Source organism: Telopea speciosissima, chromosome 9, assembly GCF_018873765.1.
Source record: "Telopea speciosissima isolate NSW1024214 ecotype Mountain lineage chromosome 9, Tspe_v1, whole genome shotgun sequence".
NCBI classification, from domain to species: Eukaryota; Viridiplantae; Streptophyta; class Magnoliopsida; order Proteales; family Proteaceae; genus Telopea; species Telopea speciosissima.
In genome coordinates, this window is record NC_057924.1 from 673,254 (window position 1) to 695,351 (window position 22,098).

Consider the following 22,098-nt stretch of genomic DNA (forward strand, 5'->3'; position numbering starts at 1 on the left):
AAATTTCAGTAGTCTTCAATAAGCTCATTAGCACCTAACTGGCTTGTTTCAACAGAAACCTAATCTTTTTCTAATTAAGATATTCCATTTATTTCAATGCCCAAAAAAAAACATCTGTAAGTTGTTAGTGACAGCTGGGCACATCCTATCGCTTATCCAAAACTGTCTATTTAGTTGATTATTAACACTATCCATAGGTTATCCATAAAAAGTAATAGGGTTTACCAAATGCAAAAGAAACCTAAGTTTAGAGGAACTATTTCGATATACAACCTATGGGGTCTCAGTTTTTTCTGTAGTAGAATCATCCCTCTATGGACAACGACGAGGACTCCCCAAATGGATATATCCACGATCAAATAATCTCTTCTTTTTAAATGCAATCGGATGAGACGATAAGGGCACAATTCGCGACGTTTAAGGTACGTTGATCATGGCGTTGAGTGGGGGCAATAAAGCACACAGAGCAAAAGAGACCAAATGCAATAGCAAAAACACACCTAACCCAAAAGGCATGAAGGAAAGCCAATTGACCATTAACTACTTCATTTATTAATTTCATAGTAATAGAAATACATGTTCTACCGAGACAGTTTGATTAAGAAGAAAAATAAGCTTCTTTGATATAGGAAAGTAAGGATCAGGGGTTTAAAATATCGGAATCGAATCAGTCAAACTGGCCGAGCCCGATCTCGATTCCTGCCGATCCAGGAAGGGTTTCTAGGGTTTAGGGCGATTCCTGACCGATTCGTTTCTGGTCTGCTAAGGCTGATCTTGTTGCCGATCCCACTTACTTGAACCATGGTAAAGATGCAAGGAAACCTCAAATCCAGTTTCAGCTAGATCTAGGTTACATTAGTTGTTGCCAACAAAAGTCCAGCACTGTCAGTTTGCTATAGTTTTAATAATCTAGGGTTCTGGGAGGATGTTATAAATTGCATGGTAGATACAAGTGCATGGAAAGAATCCTAAGATTTCCACATTCCACATTTATAGAGCACCGAAACACACAGCTCCCAAATTTGATTTCCCAGCATATTTCCAAAAATTAAAAACAAAGGCACATGTCATATCCTAAACTGATAAATAGATGTAATTGATGTTTCCTTCTCTTTTTTCCAGAAAACAAAAATCAATTTCAAGAGATTCAAAATCTTAACTAACTGATTAAAGTTAAAGTCGCTATCCATAGCTAGAACGCAATATAACACTTTTTATGTCAAAATTAATGAACAGAAAACTAATTAAACAGGAAAGAAAAAAGAGGGAGCAAATAAGAACAACGAGAAAGCTTTACCCTTTGATTAAAAATAAAGACTGATGATAATACAGGCGAACTCTCGTAGCTTCCTTCCTCGCGAACAAATGACGTGAATTTCTGAGTCTTCTTCTTCTGCTGCTGCTGCTGCGAACTATTTCACTGTGAAAAGTAAATGAGAGAAACGTATTTATGTGTTGTTGACGAAAGTTAATAATATCATTGAGCGCGTCTCAGATTTCTAACATTCCGCCAATCAAAGCGTTTTTTGGTCTTCGACTACGAAACTCTATAAAGTCTTTGATTTTTGTTCTCCAATCATCTTACTTTGCCATGACTCATGGCATCTGATTGGGGGATCAGGGCTGGCGACATTTTTTCTTTTAGTTTTTATTTGGGGTGGTTAGATTATTATATGGAGAAAAGTTCGCAGGGGCCACGCCCTCACACATTGGGGGCGGAAATGACCGCCCCGCGCCTACGAATGGCGGAATTTCCACCCTCCAATGTGTCAATGTGTTTGTTCTCATTGGCTGCCACATGCACTTACCCCTGTGCTCCTTTGTAGAGAATGGCTCCCAAAAAATTAAAAGAGAGGATCCTCTGAGCAGGGTAGCGCACACGAATTATTATCACCTCCAATTTGCGGGCACCTCTCTAATTCCTCTAATAGTGAGGAATTGGAGGGGATAACGATACCCTCACAAAAAATATTTTGTTCATTTTTTCTTTCGTGTCAAAACAATTAATTTAAAAAAAAAACGTGTGTCAGGCATAGGTTATGCTACTTGCTCAAAGAGATTATTTCCTAAATAAAAAAAAGTAGATCATTTGGTATAAGAAAATCAATAGAATATTCTTCGTAGATTCCATCATGCTGGTGGTTCTTTATATTTTTATGAAAATGAAAAGGGAGAAAGAACGCTACCTGACACAGACACCGTGGCATGCGAAATGATCACCGCACTCCCAACAGAATTTCCTAGGGGCTCGATGATCATTTCACACACGCCCAAGTAACATTCTCTTTCCCAAACAAAAAATATGGATTGCGGAAAAAATAAATCATGTACACATGTATGAGTATATGACCAATGTACTGCTTTAAGAACGCATAGTGAGCTAATACAATAGCAACATACATCATGGCACTAGGCATAACTTTAAAATATATAGACTGTTTTTTATTCGGTAGATAAACTATATACAGACTTAAACATGGACAAAGTATGAGAAAAATCCAAAAAATCTGAATCAACATACCAAATTGAGGTTGTATAGTCATTATCATCAAACCAGTGAGCAACCTGTCATGGCTTCCCCAATAATTCCATGCCCATTTATGGGGAAAGTCTTAGGCATATATAGTGGAATGGTTTCTCCTCCTAATACATGCCTCTTTTGGGGTGGTGGGGCCAAGCCTGTGACACATGGTATCAAAGCCAAATCCAAGGATATGGGTATGTGAGTGTGGAGATATTGTGTTGCAGGGCCCACGTAGGGATTTGGATCCCCTGAGATGATGCTACGGATTAAGTGAGGAGATTGTTAAAGCCTCAAACTCCCTTCCCAAATAATCCCACATGACCTGTCTATGGGGAAGGTCCTGGGCATAAATATAGTGGGATGGTTCCTCCCCCCTAAAGTAGATACATCTTTTAGGAGCACCGGTTGGGCTAGGCCCATGACAAACCGTTATAGAGAATCCATATCTCTGGTGTCGAGAACCCAATCATGTTGGTCATTCTGAGGTTCTACTTGTGCCAATGGGCAGCTTGAATAACATAGGTGAGGGCACCGATGGGGGAGACAAAATGGTTTCATAAATAGGAAATAGAGAGGCCATTTCATGTGAGGAGGAGATTGATGAGGAGAGAGGATGCTAACTTACTAAAACAAATTGAGTCAAGTGAAACTATGAGAATGTGTTTTTTCTTATGGGGGGGGGGGGAGTTGCGGAGGTGATGCTCAAGGGAAAATAGCTTCAAACTAAACTAAATCAACAATCTATAAAATGTTGACATGCAAATAATGGTTTCTGATTGTACCCCTCAAAAGAGGGTGTAGGAACAATGGTTGTTGAGATACTTTTATTCTTGATCATAAGAAAAGAATCCGATATGGGACTCTTAAAACAGTGGAATGGACAATTCAGACTTTTCATTTGGTAGGGAGGAATAATAATAAAGATCATAGTGGTGGCTGAAGAGATTTATGGATAGAGAGAGATTTTAAGAAAATGAGCTTAGTGTAGGACACTTGCTAACATCAAAACTTGGGCTTCTACAATCCTTCAATTTTCCTATTGTAACCCCAGACCTCTAGATCATACTCCTCTTCTTCATCATGACCATGATTTATCCAACCTTCCTTTATTTATCCCATTATATAACTTGAATGTTCAACCCGAAAGTCACATTCTGTTGACTGATGGAAACTTCTTGCTGGATTCTAAGGATGGAGGATGGGCATCTATTCTTTATGTCACTGATGATATCATTTTACTTGCATATGATTATGGGATTATAGAAAGTGCAGATGAGGCAGAAGGATAAGCAATTGCACAAAGTATCAGATCAGCAAAAGAAAAAGGCATCAAGCACCTGACTCAACTTGGATACAACGGGACCAATCACATTGCTGGCCTTAGGGACTCTGTCATCTCCTTTTTTATGTTGTTTCTCTTTTCTCTGTTTTTTGGAAGTATTGTAATTCATAAAGTAAATAGGGAGTTGGTCAAGCCAACTCATACTTTAGCTAATAGAACTCCCTTATCTAAGGTTGTAAATACTTATTGTGGTTCCTATTCAGACTGTTGTAGCTTCCTTTTGTCGTAATGCATTTTCATCTCATCAGGAAAAAAAGAGCTTATTGTAGAAAGTTCAACTTTTTAGGATGCGACAGCCCAGTGCCCAGCATGGAGCCCTTGGGACATTTCACGAGACTTGACATGGGACTTTTATCTGCTCCATTTCCTAGGTAGGTCTATTTCTCCAATTTCCTCTAACAGAGGGGGCAAAAATGATCACCCTACCCCTATCTGAACACACTGCCTGGGTGGAATCCATCACCCTTCTATTAGAGAAACTTGGGGAAATAGAGCGGGCAAAAAATGGAGCTAATAAAATACTCTTGACATCAGCTTAGCCTACAGGTCTTCACCCTTTTATGAGGCACATCCCCGTATTTATCATAGGTAGTTAAAATGGGAATAGTAAAAAAAACTTTGTTTGGTATAATGTATTAAACAAAGTTAACCTACTTGTTTTATAATTAATTTTCTTATCTTGTAGATCTAAGCAATTTTCCCAAAAATGATAATATACACATAAATTTATGAGACCAACTCATGCTTCATTAGTTAAATATTAATATTTGATGTATGAGCCATAAACAAATATAATATTAAATTATTTTTTAAGAACTGAGATTTACGTTTTGCAGGTGTTTGATATCATTTATGGACCATATTTCTATTTAGAATAAATAAGAAGAATAGAAAAACCATCATAGGGTCAAGACCCATTTATCTGTTATGGTCAAAAACAACTTTTGATCATTTTTTGCAAACACTTTAGTGAGCACGTTCTCATAACTCTCAAAATCCATTTTTTAGCAGAAAAATTAACACCACCATGCACATTGTATAAGCTCATGGGGCATTCAATCCATATCTGTTAATAATTTCATCAATTTAAACAGATTCAGGCTCCCTCTGGTTGCAGCAAGTAAGGGGCTCATGGGGCATTCAATCCATAACTATTAGTAATTCCATCGATTTAAACAGATTCAGGCTCCCTCTGGTTGCAGCAAGTAAAGGGAAGGGAAGTGAAATAAATTTTAAAAAAAAAATTTGAAAACTTCTGTTATGCACTGTGTAACTACCTTGAGCTCATATTAATTCAGGTAATCGCACATTTTCAAATGAAAATTTTTATTTTCTTATTAAATTCAAAGAATTCGATAGTTCTGATTTCCCTTCCCAATGTATCGAAATTATGCTTACTTAATGCCCTACCAATATAAACTTGAAGGATCACTTTATAATGGACCAATGTGATTAAGATCTTGGACAAAGGTATCAGTCTCATACTGGCCGATATCGCCAGTATCCAATACCTACACAGATCGGGAGTATTGGGTAAAAGGTGGACATAGTGCATCATTTTTAAATTTACAGCCGATCCAGTCCCAGTACAGCCCAATCCATATCGTATCAGTATTGGCAGTGACCTATAACCTTGGATAAGAAGCAAATCAAACTCCCGGAATGAGGCTCTTTTGGGGTAAAACACCCAAAACCACTTTGATCATAGTTAAGAGGATCCAACATTCCAACACTTGCCATAAGACTACCATGCCATACAAGAGAATAAACTGTTAATCAGCAAACAATTGGGTACAGGCTTCATCACCTAAAAACAAATGCAGAATTTTCGGCCCTAAGAAATATCCAAGAAAGCAAAATTTTCATAAACTATATGATCCATGTAAACAACCCCCCCCCCAAAAAAAAAAAAAAGGCCATCGCCAACTTAAACAATCTACAATTTTTGTAAATACAGAACCAAGCTACCCAACTAACCAGCATCATAGGATGCTATTTTGTCTCGCATTTTGTATACAAACCAAACGTTTTTCTTTCTTTATAACCAAACCCCACCACTGAAGCAAAACTGTCATCACTGCAAGCTTGTAATAAATAGCAACAATATGGAGTAAACACCCAGCGAGATTCTAACCAAACCTACAAAAATCAACATATAGAGCTAAATCTCAACCAAAAATGCCCCCTACCTACTCAGTACCATCATCAAAACCCCAACCCAGATAGGAGATAAAACACACATCATATGGAAACAAGTTAAAACCGACAAGCATCGGTACCAGTGCCCTGGATAAGATTGAGGGTGGATGCCAACACATTGACACCTATTGTGTATGAATAAGCTGTACCAGCCTAAAGGAGATAGTTTCAAGTTATCCCCTTGTCTTGGCCCTCTTCATTCCAAGGCTGTTGTGAAAGGGGGAAACTGAACCAGACAAATGTGATCCTTCCTCACGGAGTGTACCATTAAGAATCGCTAGTTCTCGGAGCTGCTGTTTTTTAAAGAAATCCTGAGATTCATCCTGGATATCAGAGAGGGAAGAGTAAAATCGTCAGAAGGACATGCAGTGATGCATGGAACTACAAATGAAATCATTCCTAAATATGAATTAAGTAGAAAATAACAGGAGAAAGGAAGGGAAATTACCACAGGCTTGAGCAAATCTTCAAGTATCTCACAAGCTTGCATTAGGCGGGCATCAATAATTTCCACAGGCAACTCCGCCTCCACAAGTATATGGAGAGGTTCACACAAATGCTCATATCCTGGTTTTCCTCTCATCATTTCTTCCTATCAACGGAAGTAACAGACATTGCTTACAAATTAGGGTGATATTGAAATATACAAAACAATTTTTTAACCAGGGCCAGGCATGCAGCAACATATTATTTGTATATGAAGCATGGAATACATGTAAACAGAGATAGTGTAGCCGAAATGGAGATTAACCAATCCGAAAACCAGAAAAGACAAAATAAGAAATGAACACATTTGAAACAATTTAGGAGTAGGGTCAACTCAAGATGAGTTGAAAGAAATTTATTTGAGGTGCCATAGACATGGGCAATGTACATCTCTAAATGCACACCGAATGGTATGACTGAGATAGGAGGATATAAAAGATAAGGAACAGTCTTAAAAGTACTTTTTGGGATAAGTGGTGAGAAAAGACATGAATGGCTTAGGATTAACAACAACTGTGGCTCCAAATATAGTTGAAGTTGAAATAGCCAACCAAGCCCATTAAGTTGGGATAAGGCTTGGTTGAGTTGAACATGGAATACAGCAAACACTGTATTCAGAGAGAGAGGCTGCTCACTCCAGCAGAATAAAATGGGAAGCACTCAAAACTTAGCCACAAGTTCATGCTTATTACATGTTGCATATGTAATGCCAATTGCTGGTCCCATTGGTCTGGTGACTCCGGGAGTCACAAATCCTATGATATAGGAAGCTGCAGGACAGGATGGGCATTTGCTTGTAGATTTATGTACCTTGGAAACAAATTATCAGGTCTCATCATGCCAGCCTAAAGCATGGGCAGACCCTTTAAAGAAAATTTGCTAAATGCTTCAAGGTTCTAATCTATCTAGACTTTCCCATATGCATTACCGATAATTTCTGAGTAACTAGTTATCTCAAAACTGCAAACAATTGCCATTGGCATTCATTTCACACCCTACAAAATGTGTGTGTGCCCAACCGCCTGTTCATGTTCATGTACAATCAGCAACAGATGATAAAGTGGTATTATTATTACCCGGGTTGGATCCTTGATGCTGCCACACCCTCTGATCAGGACACGACAATCAGTACTTGCCTCCACACGTTTAAGAGAGTTTCCTCTAGGACCAAGGAGGCGGCCAACAAAGTTGTACTGCAAAAGAAAGTAGGGGAAAAAGAAAAGAGAAGGGCACAAAGGTTCAATGTCAAACACCACAAAATCCAGATAAAAAGAGGAATTATAATACTAAAGCAAGATATTTCTCACATACAGTAGGGTATTTGTCTACAGGAATGTCCACTCGGATCGTTTTCTTGACAATAAGACCTGAAGAGCTACCCTGTGATCCAAGCCAACTCTGTGCTGATGAGGACTGTAAGAAGCCTAACCTCTGCTGCATATGAGATTCCACATGCTGTTAAACATAACATGTTGAAAAAGGAGACTGAAGAATTAGTTGGCAGCATGAGAAATAAAATAACATCCTTAAGGTTTAAATAAAAAATAAAAAAATTGGGAAATGTAGCTTAATATATGATAAAGTGCACATAGAGTATGCATCTGGCAGATAGAATAACACATTCAAAAGTCGAAACAGGATTCTGTCATGGAGAGAAAAATCCAAAAAAAATCTAGAGGTTCTAAATCTACACACCAGTTCTGTAATTTCTACAACTCAATTCATCGTTTTTAAGAGGTTCTGTATCTAAGTATAAATTCCAACCAGTTGTTCAAGGACATAGCAGATTAATAATGATTGAGACCTAAAGCCCAGATCCATAGGAAAGGACTCGGTGATTACAAAACCCAAAAGTTAATAAACTGCCCCCTTTTTATCTCTATTTTTTTTTTAGGTGGGGGGAGGGTGCTCTAATGTTCCAGCACCACCAAATACAGGAGTAATAGAGATAGTCCTTACTCAAGAATTGTGAATCTGGAGCTTCCATCCAAGAAGACAGTGACGGGCAGAAGAAATGTTGCATGAAGATAGCAGATAACCTATTTTTCCCCAAAACAGATGGAGAGAAGAAATGACCATTTCTCATTATAAATGGAGGTAGATAACTAAACTATATCTTTCTAATTATAAATGGAGTTAGATTACTAAACCAAATCTTTTTAACATTAATTGGCAAGATGTTAGTATTAGACTACCTTTCATGGTGCACAGTAGAATTTCAAAATACAGGCATTTTAATAGAAGTAATTCAGGTTAGTACTAGATGTACAAATTATGTCAGAAATGCTTCTGAAGAGCAGTAAAATTAGATGGAAAAGTAAGTTATGTTAATGGTTAGCATCCGTACTTCTGATTTAATTGCTGAGGCCCATCCATTCATATCAGCTCCTCCTCCATTTGAAAATATTCCTCCAGATGATGTCAGTGGGCTAGCATGTTCAAGCCCATTTTGATCTAAAAGTGATGCATTCCCCAACAGAGTGGTTACACGCAATATTTCTGCTCCAAAATGTCAAATTTCAAGAATAAGATGTACCAGTTAGCATTTGTTAATAAATTAGTCAGCAGTCACCACAAAACGGACAGACAACAGTGGTCGATTAGATGGATTAATTAGAAATCAGCACTCCCCACGTAATAAAATAATCATAGGAGTGTAACCTAGAAGGGGGAAATTTTTAGTTTAGTTCTACATAATTTCAACAAGAAATTACCTGCCCTAAATATATATACTTCTTAGCCACTTGCGACTAGAGAAAGTCCATGTACCCAAAATATATTACATTATTTAAGTATTCACAAAAAGAAAAATAACAAGCATACATAACGTCAGAAGAAAAGAAGGGCGTGAAATGAAAATAAAACTGAACATAACATCAACCTCATACTTCCACCTGATCATATGAAATTTTCATTATTGCAGGAATAGGAATTTCCAAGATATTACAAATTTTATTAGTAAATGAAGCTACTGCTTCTAAGACAACGGCTAAAGAAACAGAATGAATTACAAGAGCAGGCAAAGCCCAGTAATGCAGATCCATGCTGCTTCTAATCAAGTCTTTGATGATGCCACAAATTCTTAGTGAAACAGAAAGAACAGCTATTTCTCTAGACATAGCATTTAGAAATAAAAAAACACAAGCAAATCAATTTAGAAGCTAATTAGCTGATTTACAAGTGCAATGGCTCAAAACCACTCGAAAATGTTTCATTTTCTTGGGATGTTCTACAGCGACATTTAGCTGATTCAGATAAGAAACAGATAGGATAATGTTCGACAATTTCTCAGATAAACTTGACCATTTGATAAAATCCATATTCTCTTTAAGATACCACCTGTGGGTATACAGAGAAACCAAGCTGCCAGTATTCCCCACATAAAGCACTCAATCAGATATAGTATCAGCATGCTTTCCACTGAACATAACATTCTACTCCTCTTCAGTACAACAACTCAGCTTTATCCCAACTAAATGGGGTCGGCTACATGGATCCTTTCAAAACAAAGTAAAGAGCAATGGAGAAGAAAAGTGAGAGATGAAAAATGAAAGAAGAAAGTAAGAGGAAAGAGGATAGCCCAGGAAATCAGGAAAATCTCAGCTACACGGTATTGACAACATGGATTCTTGCATTCTAATAAACTCTATCTATGGTTATACTTGGCACAAGACCCAGACTATGCATGTCATTCTTCACAACCTCACCTATGGTCATTTTAGGCCTGCCCCTAGCTCTTTTAGCTTCTTCAATCGGAATCAGATCACTCCTTACCGGGGGGGGTCCCCAAGCCTCCGTTGTACATGTCCAAACCACCTCGGACGACATTCTCGGAGCTTGTCGCTGATCAGGACAACTCCCACATCAGCTCTAATACATTCGTTCCTCACTTTATTTATCCTTCCTAATTTTGCCACAAATCCATCTTAACATCCTCATCTCTGCAACACATAGCTTCGCTATATGGCACTTCTTAACTGCCCAACATTCCGCCTCGTACACCATAGCTGGTCGGACAACAATCTTGTAGAACTTTCCTTTCAACTTTACAGAAATGGGTCGCTCACACAGTACTCCGGTCACACCTCTCCACTTCATCCATCCCACTATAATTCTTTGTGAAACATCATCATCTATGTCACCTTCTTTGTGTATGATAGACCCCAGATATCTGAAATAGTCACTTGGCGGTATCTCTCTCTCAATTTTCATCAAGTCATCATCCAACATAGTGTGACTAAAGTTGCACATCATATATTCCGTCTTTGATCTACTAATCTTAAAGCCTATTGTTTCCAAAGTCGATCTCCACAACTCTAACTTAGCTTTAATCCCTGCTTTTGTCTCATCCACCAAAACGATATCATCGGCGTAGAGCATACACCATGGTACCTCATCTTGGATGTTCTTGGTTAATTCTACTCCTTTTCAATCTTCCCTTGTAATTTAACCCAAAAAAAGGGAAGTCCACATAGCCGATCACCTGGTCTTACTACCATTCCAAAGTTTTCCAATGCTAGCATACATAAACCTCCTGCGAGCATTTTACCACAATAGAATTTCATTTAACGAAACATTAAGAGACAGATTTTTGAATTTCAGAAAGTGTAAGATAACAATTTTGCACAGCAGGTTTAACAACCTTTACACCCATGGGATTACAGGGCTGAACAGAATAACCTATACAGATGCAGAGTTTCTAAAGTGCCATAAATTTAATTATTTAAAAAGAACCGACGGAAAACTAGAAAACGTTCACACTAGTTAACCTGTTTAACTGCAACACTTTTGCCAGCTCCAGTTTAGACAATTCAATGGGCCAATCCGATTATTAGAGGAGAAGAAGGGTGGGAAAACTATACAAAACAATATGTTTTGGAGGGAAACACATACAGAGACTTCGAAGAAATGTAATGAGATGTAAGGTTGACAGGGAGAAAACTCAAAATCCAGTCAAAAGATCTCAGAAATTAATGAAACTTGAAAGCAAGCTTTGGAAGGGCATTTAAAAGGTACCAGTTAAGAAGGGATTGATTTCACTTAAAATAAGTGTGATTGAGGATCAATATAATAGATCTGGTGCTTGAAACAAGAACTCAATCAAGAAGTAAAAAAGAGTGATCAGATGCAAGTAGATGATTAAAATTTGAGTGATTATTATGCAACAGCAACAAATCTGACAGATTAAATTGCACAGGATTCAAAATCTATAGTAGAAGTGATAATTGCAGTCCAGAAGTAAATTTCAATAACATTGACAGATAAAAAAATATATATAGAAATATATGGTAACAGAAAGAAAACCAGAACTTAGAACTAGGGAAAACTTGAGTTGAGCTAAAAATAAGGAGTGCAGATCACCAAAATTTAATGAAAAATATCCAGAACCATTTAGAAATTTAAGAATTAACCTGGGAAACCCAAAGAGTAATAGCAAGCCAGAAATTCAGAGAATCAATGGAGATCACCAAAATTTAATGAAAAAGATCCAGAACCACCCAGCAATTTAAGAGATAACCTAGGAAACTCAAAGAGTATTAGCAAGCCAGAAATTCCGAGACTCAATGACTAGCAGCAAGTAGTGTCTGGTAAACTGTTCTTGGAGAGATAAGATTTATTTTTGGAAACCTGTGGATACAGGAGTTCAGTTCTAATTAAAGCATACAGACACTTGATGTGAAAGGTAGGAAAACTTACTTCCTTCTGTCCTTTTGGCCTTCATGGTTGAAACAAAACAGAGAACTTTTAAAAGCTGCAACCTTCCTGCATATACAATGGCAATGAAGGCAAAGGGGTTTACCCTTTTTTGGGCTTCAGTGTAAATAATTTGAGGGTATGACTATAACAGATTTTAGTAGTTGAAACAACTCCTTTGAATAGTTATTATTTTCACCTGGAAGTGTAGAAAGGCCTTCATATTGCCTTCTGATTGGGGGCTTCTGCCCCATCTTAATATAATCTCTGATTAGAAGCGGGGGGTGAGGCTGCGTACATTATGACTCTCCCCAGACCCCGCAGTGGCGGGAGCCTCGTGCACTGGATACGCCTCTTTTTATTAGAAAATAAGAAGAACAGCAGCACTCAGACAAATGAGGGTATCTCTTTTGTTCCAGAAATAAAAAAAGGAAGAGGGTTTTTTATGCCACTAGTGTGGGGGAATCTCCCATGCCACACCAGTCAGGGCTCAAAAAATGGTCTCATCAATAGGGGGCCCACATGGTCAGAGAGGAGAGTGTGTAATGCATAATTGATCTCAAACTTGGGAAAGAACTAGTGGGAGATCAATTACAACAAGATCGGTGATATAAAGACGAATAAAATCAATAACATAATTCTTTTTTTCTTTTCTTGTTTGTTACATATGAAAGCAAAAATAAAAAGGATTTGACTTGGGCATTCCACCTAAGCCTCGATCAGCATCAAACCGACCATGCAAAGCCTCTCACCTTGCACCTGCATCTCAGAAGGAAAAACAGTATAAAACCATCATCTTTTCTTTTACGGAAATTACATCCCCTTCCCCTGTACTTTGGCCTAATTAAGCTTTCCTCCCCTCGATTTTCCCTATTTACGCCCCTTCCCTTACAGTTTATAATCAATTACAATTACACCCAAGCCGTTAGTGCCCATCTGCTATGTCGTGACGTGGCAAAGTAGTATTTTTTTTAATCCCCAAACTAACCCTGGGTCAATGTAACATGACCCTTTTACCCTTCTTTTTCTTCTTCATTTCTTTCTGTTCCACCACTGCAACCTCTGACCACCACCTCCACCTCTACTACTTCTACAGATTCAATTACTTAATTTCGCTGGCCCCTAGTCTTTGTTTCACGATTTATTTCTTTGAATGATGGACCGCTTTGGGAAGATCCCCACTCTGAGATTCAACGACCTTAACGATCCCTATTTTTGTGCTGAGATGATTGATAAAAGGAGAAACAGAAGTAACAAAAAGGGTTGCAAACCCATTCTCTCAACTTTGACAGGCAGAAGCAAAGCACTTGGAATCGAAGGAACCGAAGAGTAGCAGCCCTTTCCGATCGCCTGCAACTCCAATTCAGGTGACCTGAGCTGTAAATCGAAGGCTGCTACATCTCGCGATCCCCACACTTTTTAATCCCCACAGTTATACTCAACTCAGATTCAGATATTTAATAACCGTAAGCAAATCAGTATTATAACCAGATCTATCGATTAGGTTTGCTGAGAGCTCCAGATCAAGAAAAATCAAGCATTCCAGTTAGAACACTCAAACAGACCCAAGCTTACAAACAAAGATCTGGAATAGAAGAACAAACCTTGAAAGTTTCAATTGATTCTGACCAGCCAATAAAAAGTAGATGACTTTTTTTTATTTTAGATTACAGTTATAGAGATTTCCATTATAAGTGAACCAGATATCAGATTCCCTTGAAACTTCAATTGATCCCCTTCTTTAGGTACAGCATGTAACCTCAATCTTTGAACTCCAACAGATCACAAATTAGGGAGATCGGTCTTCTTAAGGTAGCAGAAAAATCTCTTCAAGAACCAGATCGCAGAAATCCGAATGAGTGGATCTTTATCAGTCCTTCCAGCAGCAACCTTCAGTGATCTAATACCAATCGATCCCCTTCTTTCTCCTCTGATCTCTTCTTATTTGTTCTCTCTGTAATGTCTCTCTGATCTCTTCTTATTCGTTGTGGTTTGTTGTGTTCACTTTCTCCTCTGTCAACATTGATTTTCGTTGGATTAGTGTTTTTCTTAGATTAGTAGTCGATCTAGCAGATATAGCTTCGAAGATTTTCATCTCCTCTCTTGTAGTTGGTGCTGCAGAGTGTCAGATCGAAGTCGATTTGTGGAGAGAGCCAATCAGATCTGGTTATGGTTTGTCGACTCAATTTATAATTGAATGATCGTTTTTTCTTTCTTCTTTCTTGAATTTTCTTTTGCAAGTTCTGCGTTTTCCCAAACATGGCACCTTTCTTCAGCGATTTCTGGCTTACGGAGGCGGGGCGCAAGTTTTTTTTCAAGTCTGTGAATCTTGGGCAACAGAGGACGGTGAATGATGGAGGAATTTCTTGAACTGCTTGTTTATTGTCGCACAAGCGGTTGTAACTAACCGAAGCTCGATGATATCCGTTGCTCAAAGAAGAGGGAGAGGTGAGAAAGGTGAGAGATTGGTGTAGCATTTACACTGTTATGATGTAAAAGAGATTGTTACAAGGCCCCGAGACATCCACCTAATTCCAATCAAGGTCATAAACCAGCAACAAATCGTCAGATCCTCCCAATAGATGGTGGTTCAGATCAGCAGTAAACAAACACTCACAGAAAAATCGATTAAGGAAGAAGATGGAAAAATTGATTAAACAACGATCGATTATGTTAAGGCTTTTTTTTTTTTTTCTTGAGTTTTGCAGGTCACTCGGTGGTTACACTTCGTCGCCGAGAATGAGTTGGAGGAAGTAGTGGGAGATAGGGTCAATTTGATTCCCAGAATTCCTATTTGGTGGTACAGTTACATGATTTGTTACTTTAAGATTGATTTCACTGTGCTTACAGCTCTGCCGTTTGAACAACACTGTAAACACTCAGAACAGAAGCGGTGGAAGAGGAAAAATAGTTATGGGTGTTTTAGGTTGAAGATGAAGAAAAGAGTGGCAATGTAATTTTATTTCTGATGTTTTAGTACAAGGGTAAAATAGTCTTTTCCAAACTAAAACTAACACCAGGCTAACACCGTCAGCCAGAGGGGGTCTGGGTGTAAATAGGGAAAGTCAAGGAGAGGAAAGTTTAATTAGGGCAAAGGACAGGGGAGGGGATGTAATTTTCCCTTTCTTTTATCTAAAATCGTTCACTAGAGTACAAAGTACAAACGCTCTCTGTTTATTTATAATCTCAACGAAAAACAAAATAGGAAACCTCTATAATGGTAGGAGGGTCCCTAACAATAATAGTAACTCTGCATAGCTAAGGAAGAGTCACCAAAATAGAAAGTAACTAGCAAGGTTTTAAGTATCCTTCGATGCTTACCGATACGTATTATACCGTGAAGGTACCAATATGATACTTATTAATTAAAAAAATGTATTGCACTGCCTCGGTCGATGCAACCTGATATGGTGTCATCAAAATTTGTTCTCCGTTTTATTCATGATATATTTTACATACTGCTTATTTATAGTGTTTTATGATTTAAAACTGTATTTTACATGTATCCTTTACGTTTCTTTGCATTTTTTGACCATTTCCATGTGTATCTAGCGTATCTTGCGTCTCTCCATACAATACGATACGTCTCTTAAGTCACCCTTCCAATACGATACCCGAAACCGATACTTGAATCCTTGGTACTAACTAGTAACTGTAAAAATAGTAACTGAAGTACTTGATTACTAAGCTACCTAGTAGCTAGAATTTGCAATAAAAGAAACTACTAAATCAGAGCCCATGGTTGCCAAAAGGCTGCTGGAATATCCAGAAAAATATTCTCCACGGAATCTTCTTGTAATCTTCTAGAAGATTTTCACACAATCTTCTTGTAATTTTCTAGAAGATCTTTAAATCAAATTCTTCTAGGATATCTTAAAACCAGATCTGCCGGTTTTGTAGCAGGATCGCAAACCTTCTTTCTCTTCAGTACGATCTGCATTAATTCTCCCCGGCTTGAAAAAACTCATCATCGAGTTTTGCAACTGTCGGCTCTCTCTCAAAAAATAAAAAGGGATGCCCATCCCTTTGGGCATCCCACCTAAGCCTCGATCAGCATGACACCAATATCTTACAGCACATTTTGCATCTCACATTATAGTTGGAAAACCAGGTTTCTGACTCAACTCGCCTTTCAGAAAAACCTGGTGACTCAGCCTTGTCAAAACCAGTCAAAACGAGTCATGTTTTTAAAAATTTTAACGCAATAAATATGTATACATTAGTACAAAATCAGAAATATATGGGAAAACCAGGAGAAAAAAAAATCAACGAATCACAGATCAGTGCATTTTGAGTTCATATCATTGAACAGGAGAAGGGAGTCGAGTAGTTGAGGATTTCTTATTGTTTTATAATATGGATTTACTATTTTACTCAACTCAGTTTCTAAGTGAATCAGTTTTATGGTTTTTTAAAAAACGACTATATTCGTCAAGTTTGTCATGAATCGGGTAAAAATATCGAGTCATATTTGACTCGGACGATTTATGACCCAGTCTCGCCATTTTTTACCTTGACCTAGTCTACACGACTCTTGACCAGGCTTTCCAAAATTTTGACTAGACTTGGGCGACTCGCCCCAGTCAAAACCCAGTTTTCCAACTATATATGACACTCACAAAGAAAAACAGAATAAAGCCATCATTTTTCTTTCATAAAAAATTGTTCGCTAGAGTACATCCCCTTTCTTTTTATTTAAAATCTCAATGAAAACCAAACTGGGAAACTTCTATTATGGTGGGAGGCTCCCTTACAATAATAATAACTCTCTATAGCTACGAAAGAGTCACCAAAATAGAAATTAACTAGTAACTTAAGTTCTTAATTGCTAAGCTACCTAGTAGCTAGGATTTACAATTAAAGAAACTACTAAGGCCCCCTTTGTTATGATTTCGATAATAATTTCAGAGGATGATTCAATTTCGGAAACTGTTTGGTACGATTTTTGCACCTTATTTCTGAGAAATTGAAATCAATTTCAAAAGAAATAGTAAAATAACTGAGGAGCTATTTCACCTATGTTGCCAAAATCCTTTCTACCTATTTCGCGCTGAATTGTTTGATGACACGTGTTTATAACGATTAAACTCAAGGGTACAAATGTCATTTGATATTTGTAATAAGAATGAAAGCAAACCAAGCCATTTCCTCTTTACCGAGAGCGAGAGAGATGTTCGGAGGATGAGAACCATGTGCCGCTGCAAGTGGAGTCATTGGCAGAAACTTTGGCATTCTCTGGAAACCTAAACCGCCGTAGAAACTTGCCACTGCTGCACTCCACCCGGTGCCACTTGTCAATCTACTCTTCCTTCTCTTTGCTCCTCTCTCCACTGATCTGCAACACCCTAGCTTCCTCAACTTCACCCTTTACTTCTACCTTCTTGAGACCAGGAAGGTCAGCCTTGAAGATATGGGCTTCAAGGGTCTCTTTCCAATTGATTCAGGTGTTTCTTACCCAAAAAAAAAACAATTGATTCAGGTGTTGACAAACGCCGCTGTATCACTTGCGAATTGCGGGCAAGATGTGGTGATTGAAGTGGAGGAAGGGAAGTCGAAGAATGGATCCCATATGTCTAGAGAGAATGGGTCAAAGATGATCATTCGTCGGCCATCGAAGATGCTTGGAATCAGCGACATCTTGGCTTTTTAAAGATGAAATTGATGATGAGATAATGAAAGAAAAGAGAGCGATTAATTTTCTCAATGAATAAACGCCATAGAGATCAACTATTTTGATTCTGTGCTTCATGGGGTGGATAGAGGCTTTGGTTATCTGTTTCAAGCGCTCTTGATGGTTCCAGAGAGTGACAGAAAGGGAATTCAAAGCTTTTGAGAATTTATTATTTTGGGACGGGCTATGTCCACGCATGACGAAGGTAGTGGAAGCTTTGATTATAAATTAAAGAATGCGAGCAACCATTAGACCAAACCACTGTTACAATAATAGGAATCGGATAGGTCGCATAGGCCAATTCAGATCAAAATCGGTCATGATCAATCTGGCCGATTGAATCCCTGATTCCAATTTTCATAACCCTAGAACAAAGTGAGGAAAGAATAGACCAGAAATTTCAAGAGAATCCTCACAATGAACACAGTTGGAATCTCTTCTCAAAAAATTAAAATACCAAAGAATTTTCTTATTTGTTAAATTTTTTCAATTGATGCAACCAAACAATTTTAATTTCTTGACCAAATACCTATTTTTTTACTTAAATCAAGAAATCAATGAAATTTTTAAATAAAAATTATACCAAAGAAAGCCTAAATAAGAGCCCATGGTTGCCAAAAAGGCTGCTGGAATATCCAGCAGAATATTACAGAATCTTCTTGTAACCCTCTAAAAGATATTCACGCAATTTTCATGTATTCTTCTAGATGGTCTTCAAATCAAATCTTCTAGGCAATCTTAAAAACAGATCACCAGGTTTTGTACCAGAATCACAAACCATTTTTTTCCTCACTATGATCTGCATCAATGTATGTCAGGGATGTTAGAGGGAGTGGGAAACATCCCCACACTGACGGTATGGGAGTCTTTTCCCATAAAAGAAAAACTACCACTAAAAATTTGACATACTCTTTTTCTAACTAGGATTGATTCAATCAGCTTAACAAAAAAAGTGCACTTTGACTGATGAAGGACTGAAAACAACTAGCCTGTCTTATTTCTATAAAAATTACAACTCCTCCCTCTTTCATTGATAAAAATAATAAATCCCCAAAAGACATGATCTATTGCATGTGCATCATCCTTGATACATTCTTAGTGCGATTCCAGCCCAATATTCTATAAATTCTATGATCACCTGCCCTGAATAGTCTACAAGGACTAGGAAAACATTATCCATGCTTATGTGGTAGACCATAAAGCTCATCATCCTTCTTGATCACCATTTCTCTTAAGTTGTCTCTATTAGGAGAGACACCTATAGATCTTTTCAGCCCCTTAGGCTCTAGGGAATGAGATAAGATCAAATAAAGCACATACGAAGTTTTCCCACAAAGGATTTCACATTCAGGGATACAGAGTCAGCCATGACAGTTTTCCCTTGACTGGAAAGGAATTCACTCCATAACAGACACCTAAAGCACATAAATATTCAAGACAACAACCGTGCACCAGGAAGCGTAACTTCTCCAAGGTACAGTGCATGTGTTAACTGTTTTCTAAGATGCTATAAGCAACAATAGTACAATATGAAGTTACGCTGCCATTTGAAGTATAAATAATTTTCTTCAGGCAACCCTAATGAATGAAACATCTCATCTTGATCCTGTTCAAAAGCAAGCATTCCATAGCACTGAAGTTAACTAAAATCATTCTCAATGGACGGCATTTTATAATATGAATCACATATCAGAGACTTAGTCGTGCATCCCATGAACAAATTCTCTGAACAATCATGCTCCATTGTATTATGGAACAAGGTTCATGGTTTTGGCTTTTTGGGTTACTGCCCCCTACTTTAAAAACTTCCTTTCCATATCTCTACTTATCAAATTTTTCAAGGCATCAACCAATCATGTCCTTCCTTATATAATTGTAACCAAAAACCTCACCACATGCTCTTGCTATCGCTGTCTCTCTCTCTTATCCAAACGAGATCCTAATAGACCAATCCTCTCTCATCCTAAATTCTCACAGACATGAAACACGATTAAATAACTAACTTATTTGTTACTTACAGCATGTAAACTAAAGAGTAACGAAAAAAAAATCATCTATAAATAATTTTAATTGTAATTTACAAACATGCCCTCCATACAGATTACGGCTTAAGTCCCGCTATACATCAAAATAAATTTAGTTAAGCACTAATGGAACCTTTCCTGTACAAGCACTCCAAAGTCAATCCCAACCTTCGAAGAGTTCTAAACATCGCTCTCCCAGGATTTAGCATTAAAATGCACGTCAATGCATAACTTCTCGATACTAGTCCTAAGATACCCAATAATAAATTTGCTTGACGCCAGTAATGAAGTACAAAATGAGGAAAGAATCTCAAACATAAATATTCCTACGTATCTCTAATTAGCAAAAATAACAAATTTCAATAATGTAAATTTTCTACAAATAGAAGTGCAGAAAATGCGGCCTTATATTATATCTGTAGTGAATTTGAGTGAATGCAAAAACTCACCCTGATTCAACAACCGGTAGCAGTAAGGGAGCACTGGCATAAAGGGACTGATCTTGTGACGCTCTGCCAGTAACTCAGAGAGATACCTACCAACAAACAGTAACATTGGCTTAGGTCACCAAACCTTAAGGTTGACAAAAACTAAAGCTAATGCCATTGGAAAGCACTTATAATAAAATTAATGAAATGGCTTCCATTTAAAGCGTATCAAAGTAAGTTGGATAACATGCTACAGGCCTGAGTATTTCCAAAATGGAATGATTTTTCATAAACAAGCATTTTTTAGAACAATAAATATGCTTAGAACTAAGTTAGTTAGAACTAGATCATAATTCTAAGAAAAAACGGACTGCTTCAGAGTCCCTTCATCTCAAACATTACACACAATTGCCAAGGATAAAAGGGTCCCTGGAAAGTTCAGGTACATAAGCTTGCCCCTTCAACAGAATAGTATATTGTACAAAATAAAAATTCATCACCCATGCAGGAACCATCCAAAACCAAAGCATGGGTAGGTAAGAAAAGAGAGGAGCAACAAGAAAACATTTCATTATTTCATTGGCAAACGAATGAAAATAAGATCTTAGGACCGAGAGTCCAATCATGGGTCACTTCCCCAAAAACTTTCACACGGATCTTACCATCATCTTCAGGAATTTACAATAAGCTGGAATCTAGTTGAAAATATGTTCTACACAATGGACCCTAAAACAGTGAATAAGTCTCTGACACTAAACATACACAACCAATATGAAAGTGATATACTCAGAAATGAGTGAGGCGAATGCAACCAGGACCCTGATTTCATAGCTATCAGCTTAAGTTGAAGGATCTAACAGGATCTTTTGCTGCCATCTGAAGCACAAACGGATCAAGCCAAATTCCCACCTTTCACTGGCCTTAAGAGAGAGAGAACACAAAGAACAACTCGCCATCAACAGACTATAACAAAAATTCTTATCAGAAACGGAACATCTGACGACCTTGGAACGTGAAATTTCACTTGATTCTTTGATTTAAAGCGAAAAAAAGGTGAGTTCTTCTTTTTTCGCGTTGCGATTCGTTCATTTTATCCAGTTCAATTGAATCGAAGATATTGGGGTGGGGAATGAGGTGATTTTGGGAATTGAGAGCTTACTTCTCTTGTTGCTCAACGAGAGCGTTGGTAGCCGAGCGAATGCCAGAGATGTGAGGAGAGTGAGGGGCGGTTGAAGGTGAAGGTGAGTAAGCCATATACCTGCCACCAGATGACATTTTTCCAAACTGACGAGATTAGCGTCAGATCTCGGCCAGATCCCGGCGAAATGGCAAGGGATCCGGGCGAGAACCTCGCTCTCTTGGAGTCGGTGGGTGGAGATATGGGAGCGTGAGCTCCTACTTATAAATGCATGGATACATTGACATAAAGGACTTGGTTTACACCTCAAAAGGAAAGGAAGGTAATGATAGAGCTCAGCGTTTTAGTTCGAGACGCAGAATAAAAAACAAAACTATAAGAGAGCAGTGGAAGAAAATTAGGAGAAGTGAGGCAAGACGTCCATCGTTTAGGTCTTGTTTCAAAAATGACGTTCGATTAGAACTAATTAGAGGGAAATGATCGTGTAGTTGACCCCAGTTAGTTGGGATACGGCTAGATTATTGTTGTTGACTGTCTGGGAGTGGAATCGACATCCTCTACTTTCGCCTGCCCTTAGTTCCGTGTGCGCCCT

The 22,098-nt window shown here is 38.0% G+C and overlaps 2 protein-coding genes and 1 long non-coding RNA gene across 4 annotated transcripts in view; 1 reads left to right on the forward strand and 2 right to left on the reverse strand.

Annotated features, from left to right (window-relative positions):
* LOC122639857 (myb family transcription factor PHL7-like) overlaps nucleotides 1-1,365 on the reverse strand; it is a 15,723-nt gene extending 14,358 nt beyond the window's left edge. The window contains exon 1 of one of the 2 annotated variants that reach the window (XM_043832863.1): nucleotides 1,298-1,365. The gene's annotated coding sequence lies outside the window, so the exon portion shown is untranslated. The remainder of the gene's footprint in view (nucleotides 1-1,297) is intronic. The other variant, XM_043832862.1, reaches the window with a different exon arrangement.
* Nucleotides 1-7,558, forward strand: part of LOC122639861 — an 11,906-nt gene extending 4,348 nt beyond the window's left edge. Inside the window, exons 2-3 of the long non-coding RNA XR_006329585.1 lie at nucleotides 571-578; nucleotides 7,333-7,558. This is a non-coding gene — a long non-coding RNA (uncharacterized LOC122639861). The remainder of the gene's footprint in view (nucleotides 1-570; nucleotides 579-7,332) is intronic.
* Nucleotides 5,874-21,799, reverse strand: LOC122639858 (KH domain-containing protein At5g56140-like). The gene is made up of 7 exons (XM_043832864.1): nucleotides 21,528-21,799; nucleotides 20,390-20,475; nucleotides 8,899-9,050; nucleotides 7,863-7,982; nucleotides 7,628-7,744; nucleotides 6,514-6,657; nucleotides 5,874-6,388 (listed from the first exon to the last, which is right to left on the reverse strand). Exons 1-7 carry the CDS (start codon nucleotides 21,641-21,643, stop codon nucleotides 6,239-6,241), a joined length of 885 nt encoding a protein of 294 aa, XP_043688799.1. The 5' UTR covers nucleotides 21,644-21,799; the 3' UTR covers nucleotides 5,874-6,238.
* Nucleotides 21,800-22,098: the final 299 nt, after the last annotated feature.

What these genes read in the sequence shown, in the direction of transcription:
- LOC122639858 (XM_043832864.1), bottom strand. Translation starts at nt 21,643, where the DNA reads ATGTCATCTGGTGGCAGGTATATGGCTTACTCACCTTCACCTTCAACC. An exon ending in GCATCAAGGATCCAACCCGG is followed by an intron (nt 6,658 to 7,627) that starts GTAATAATAATA and finishes TTCCGTTGATAG; the next exon opens with GAAGAAATGATGAGAGGAAA. An exon ending in AAGATTTGCTCAAGCCTGTG is followed by an intron (nt 6,389 to 6,513) that starts GTAATTTCCCTT and finishes TCTGATATCCAG; the next exon opens with GATGAATCTCAGGATTTCTT.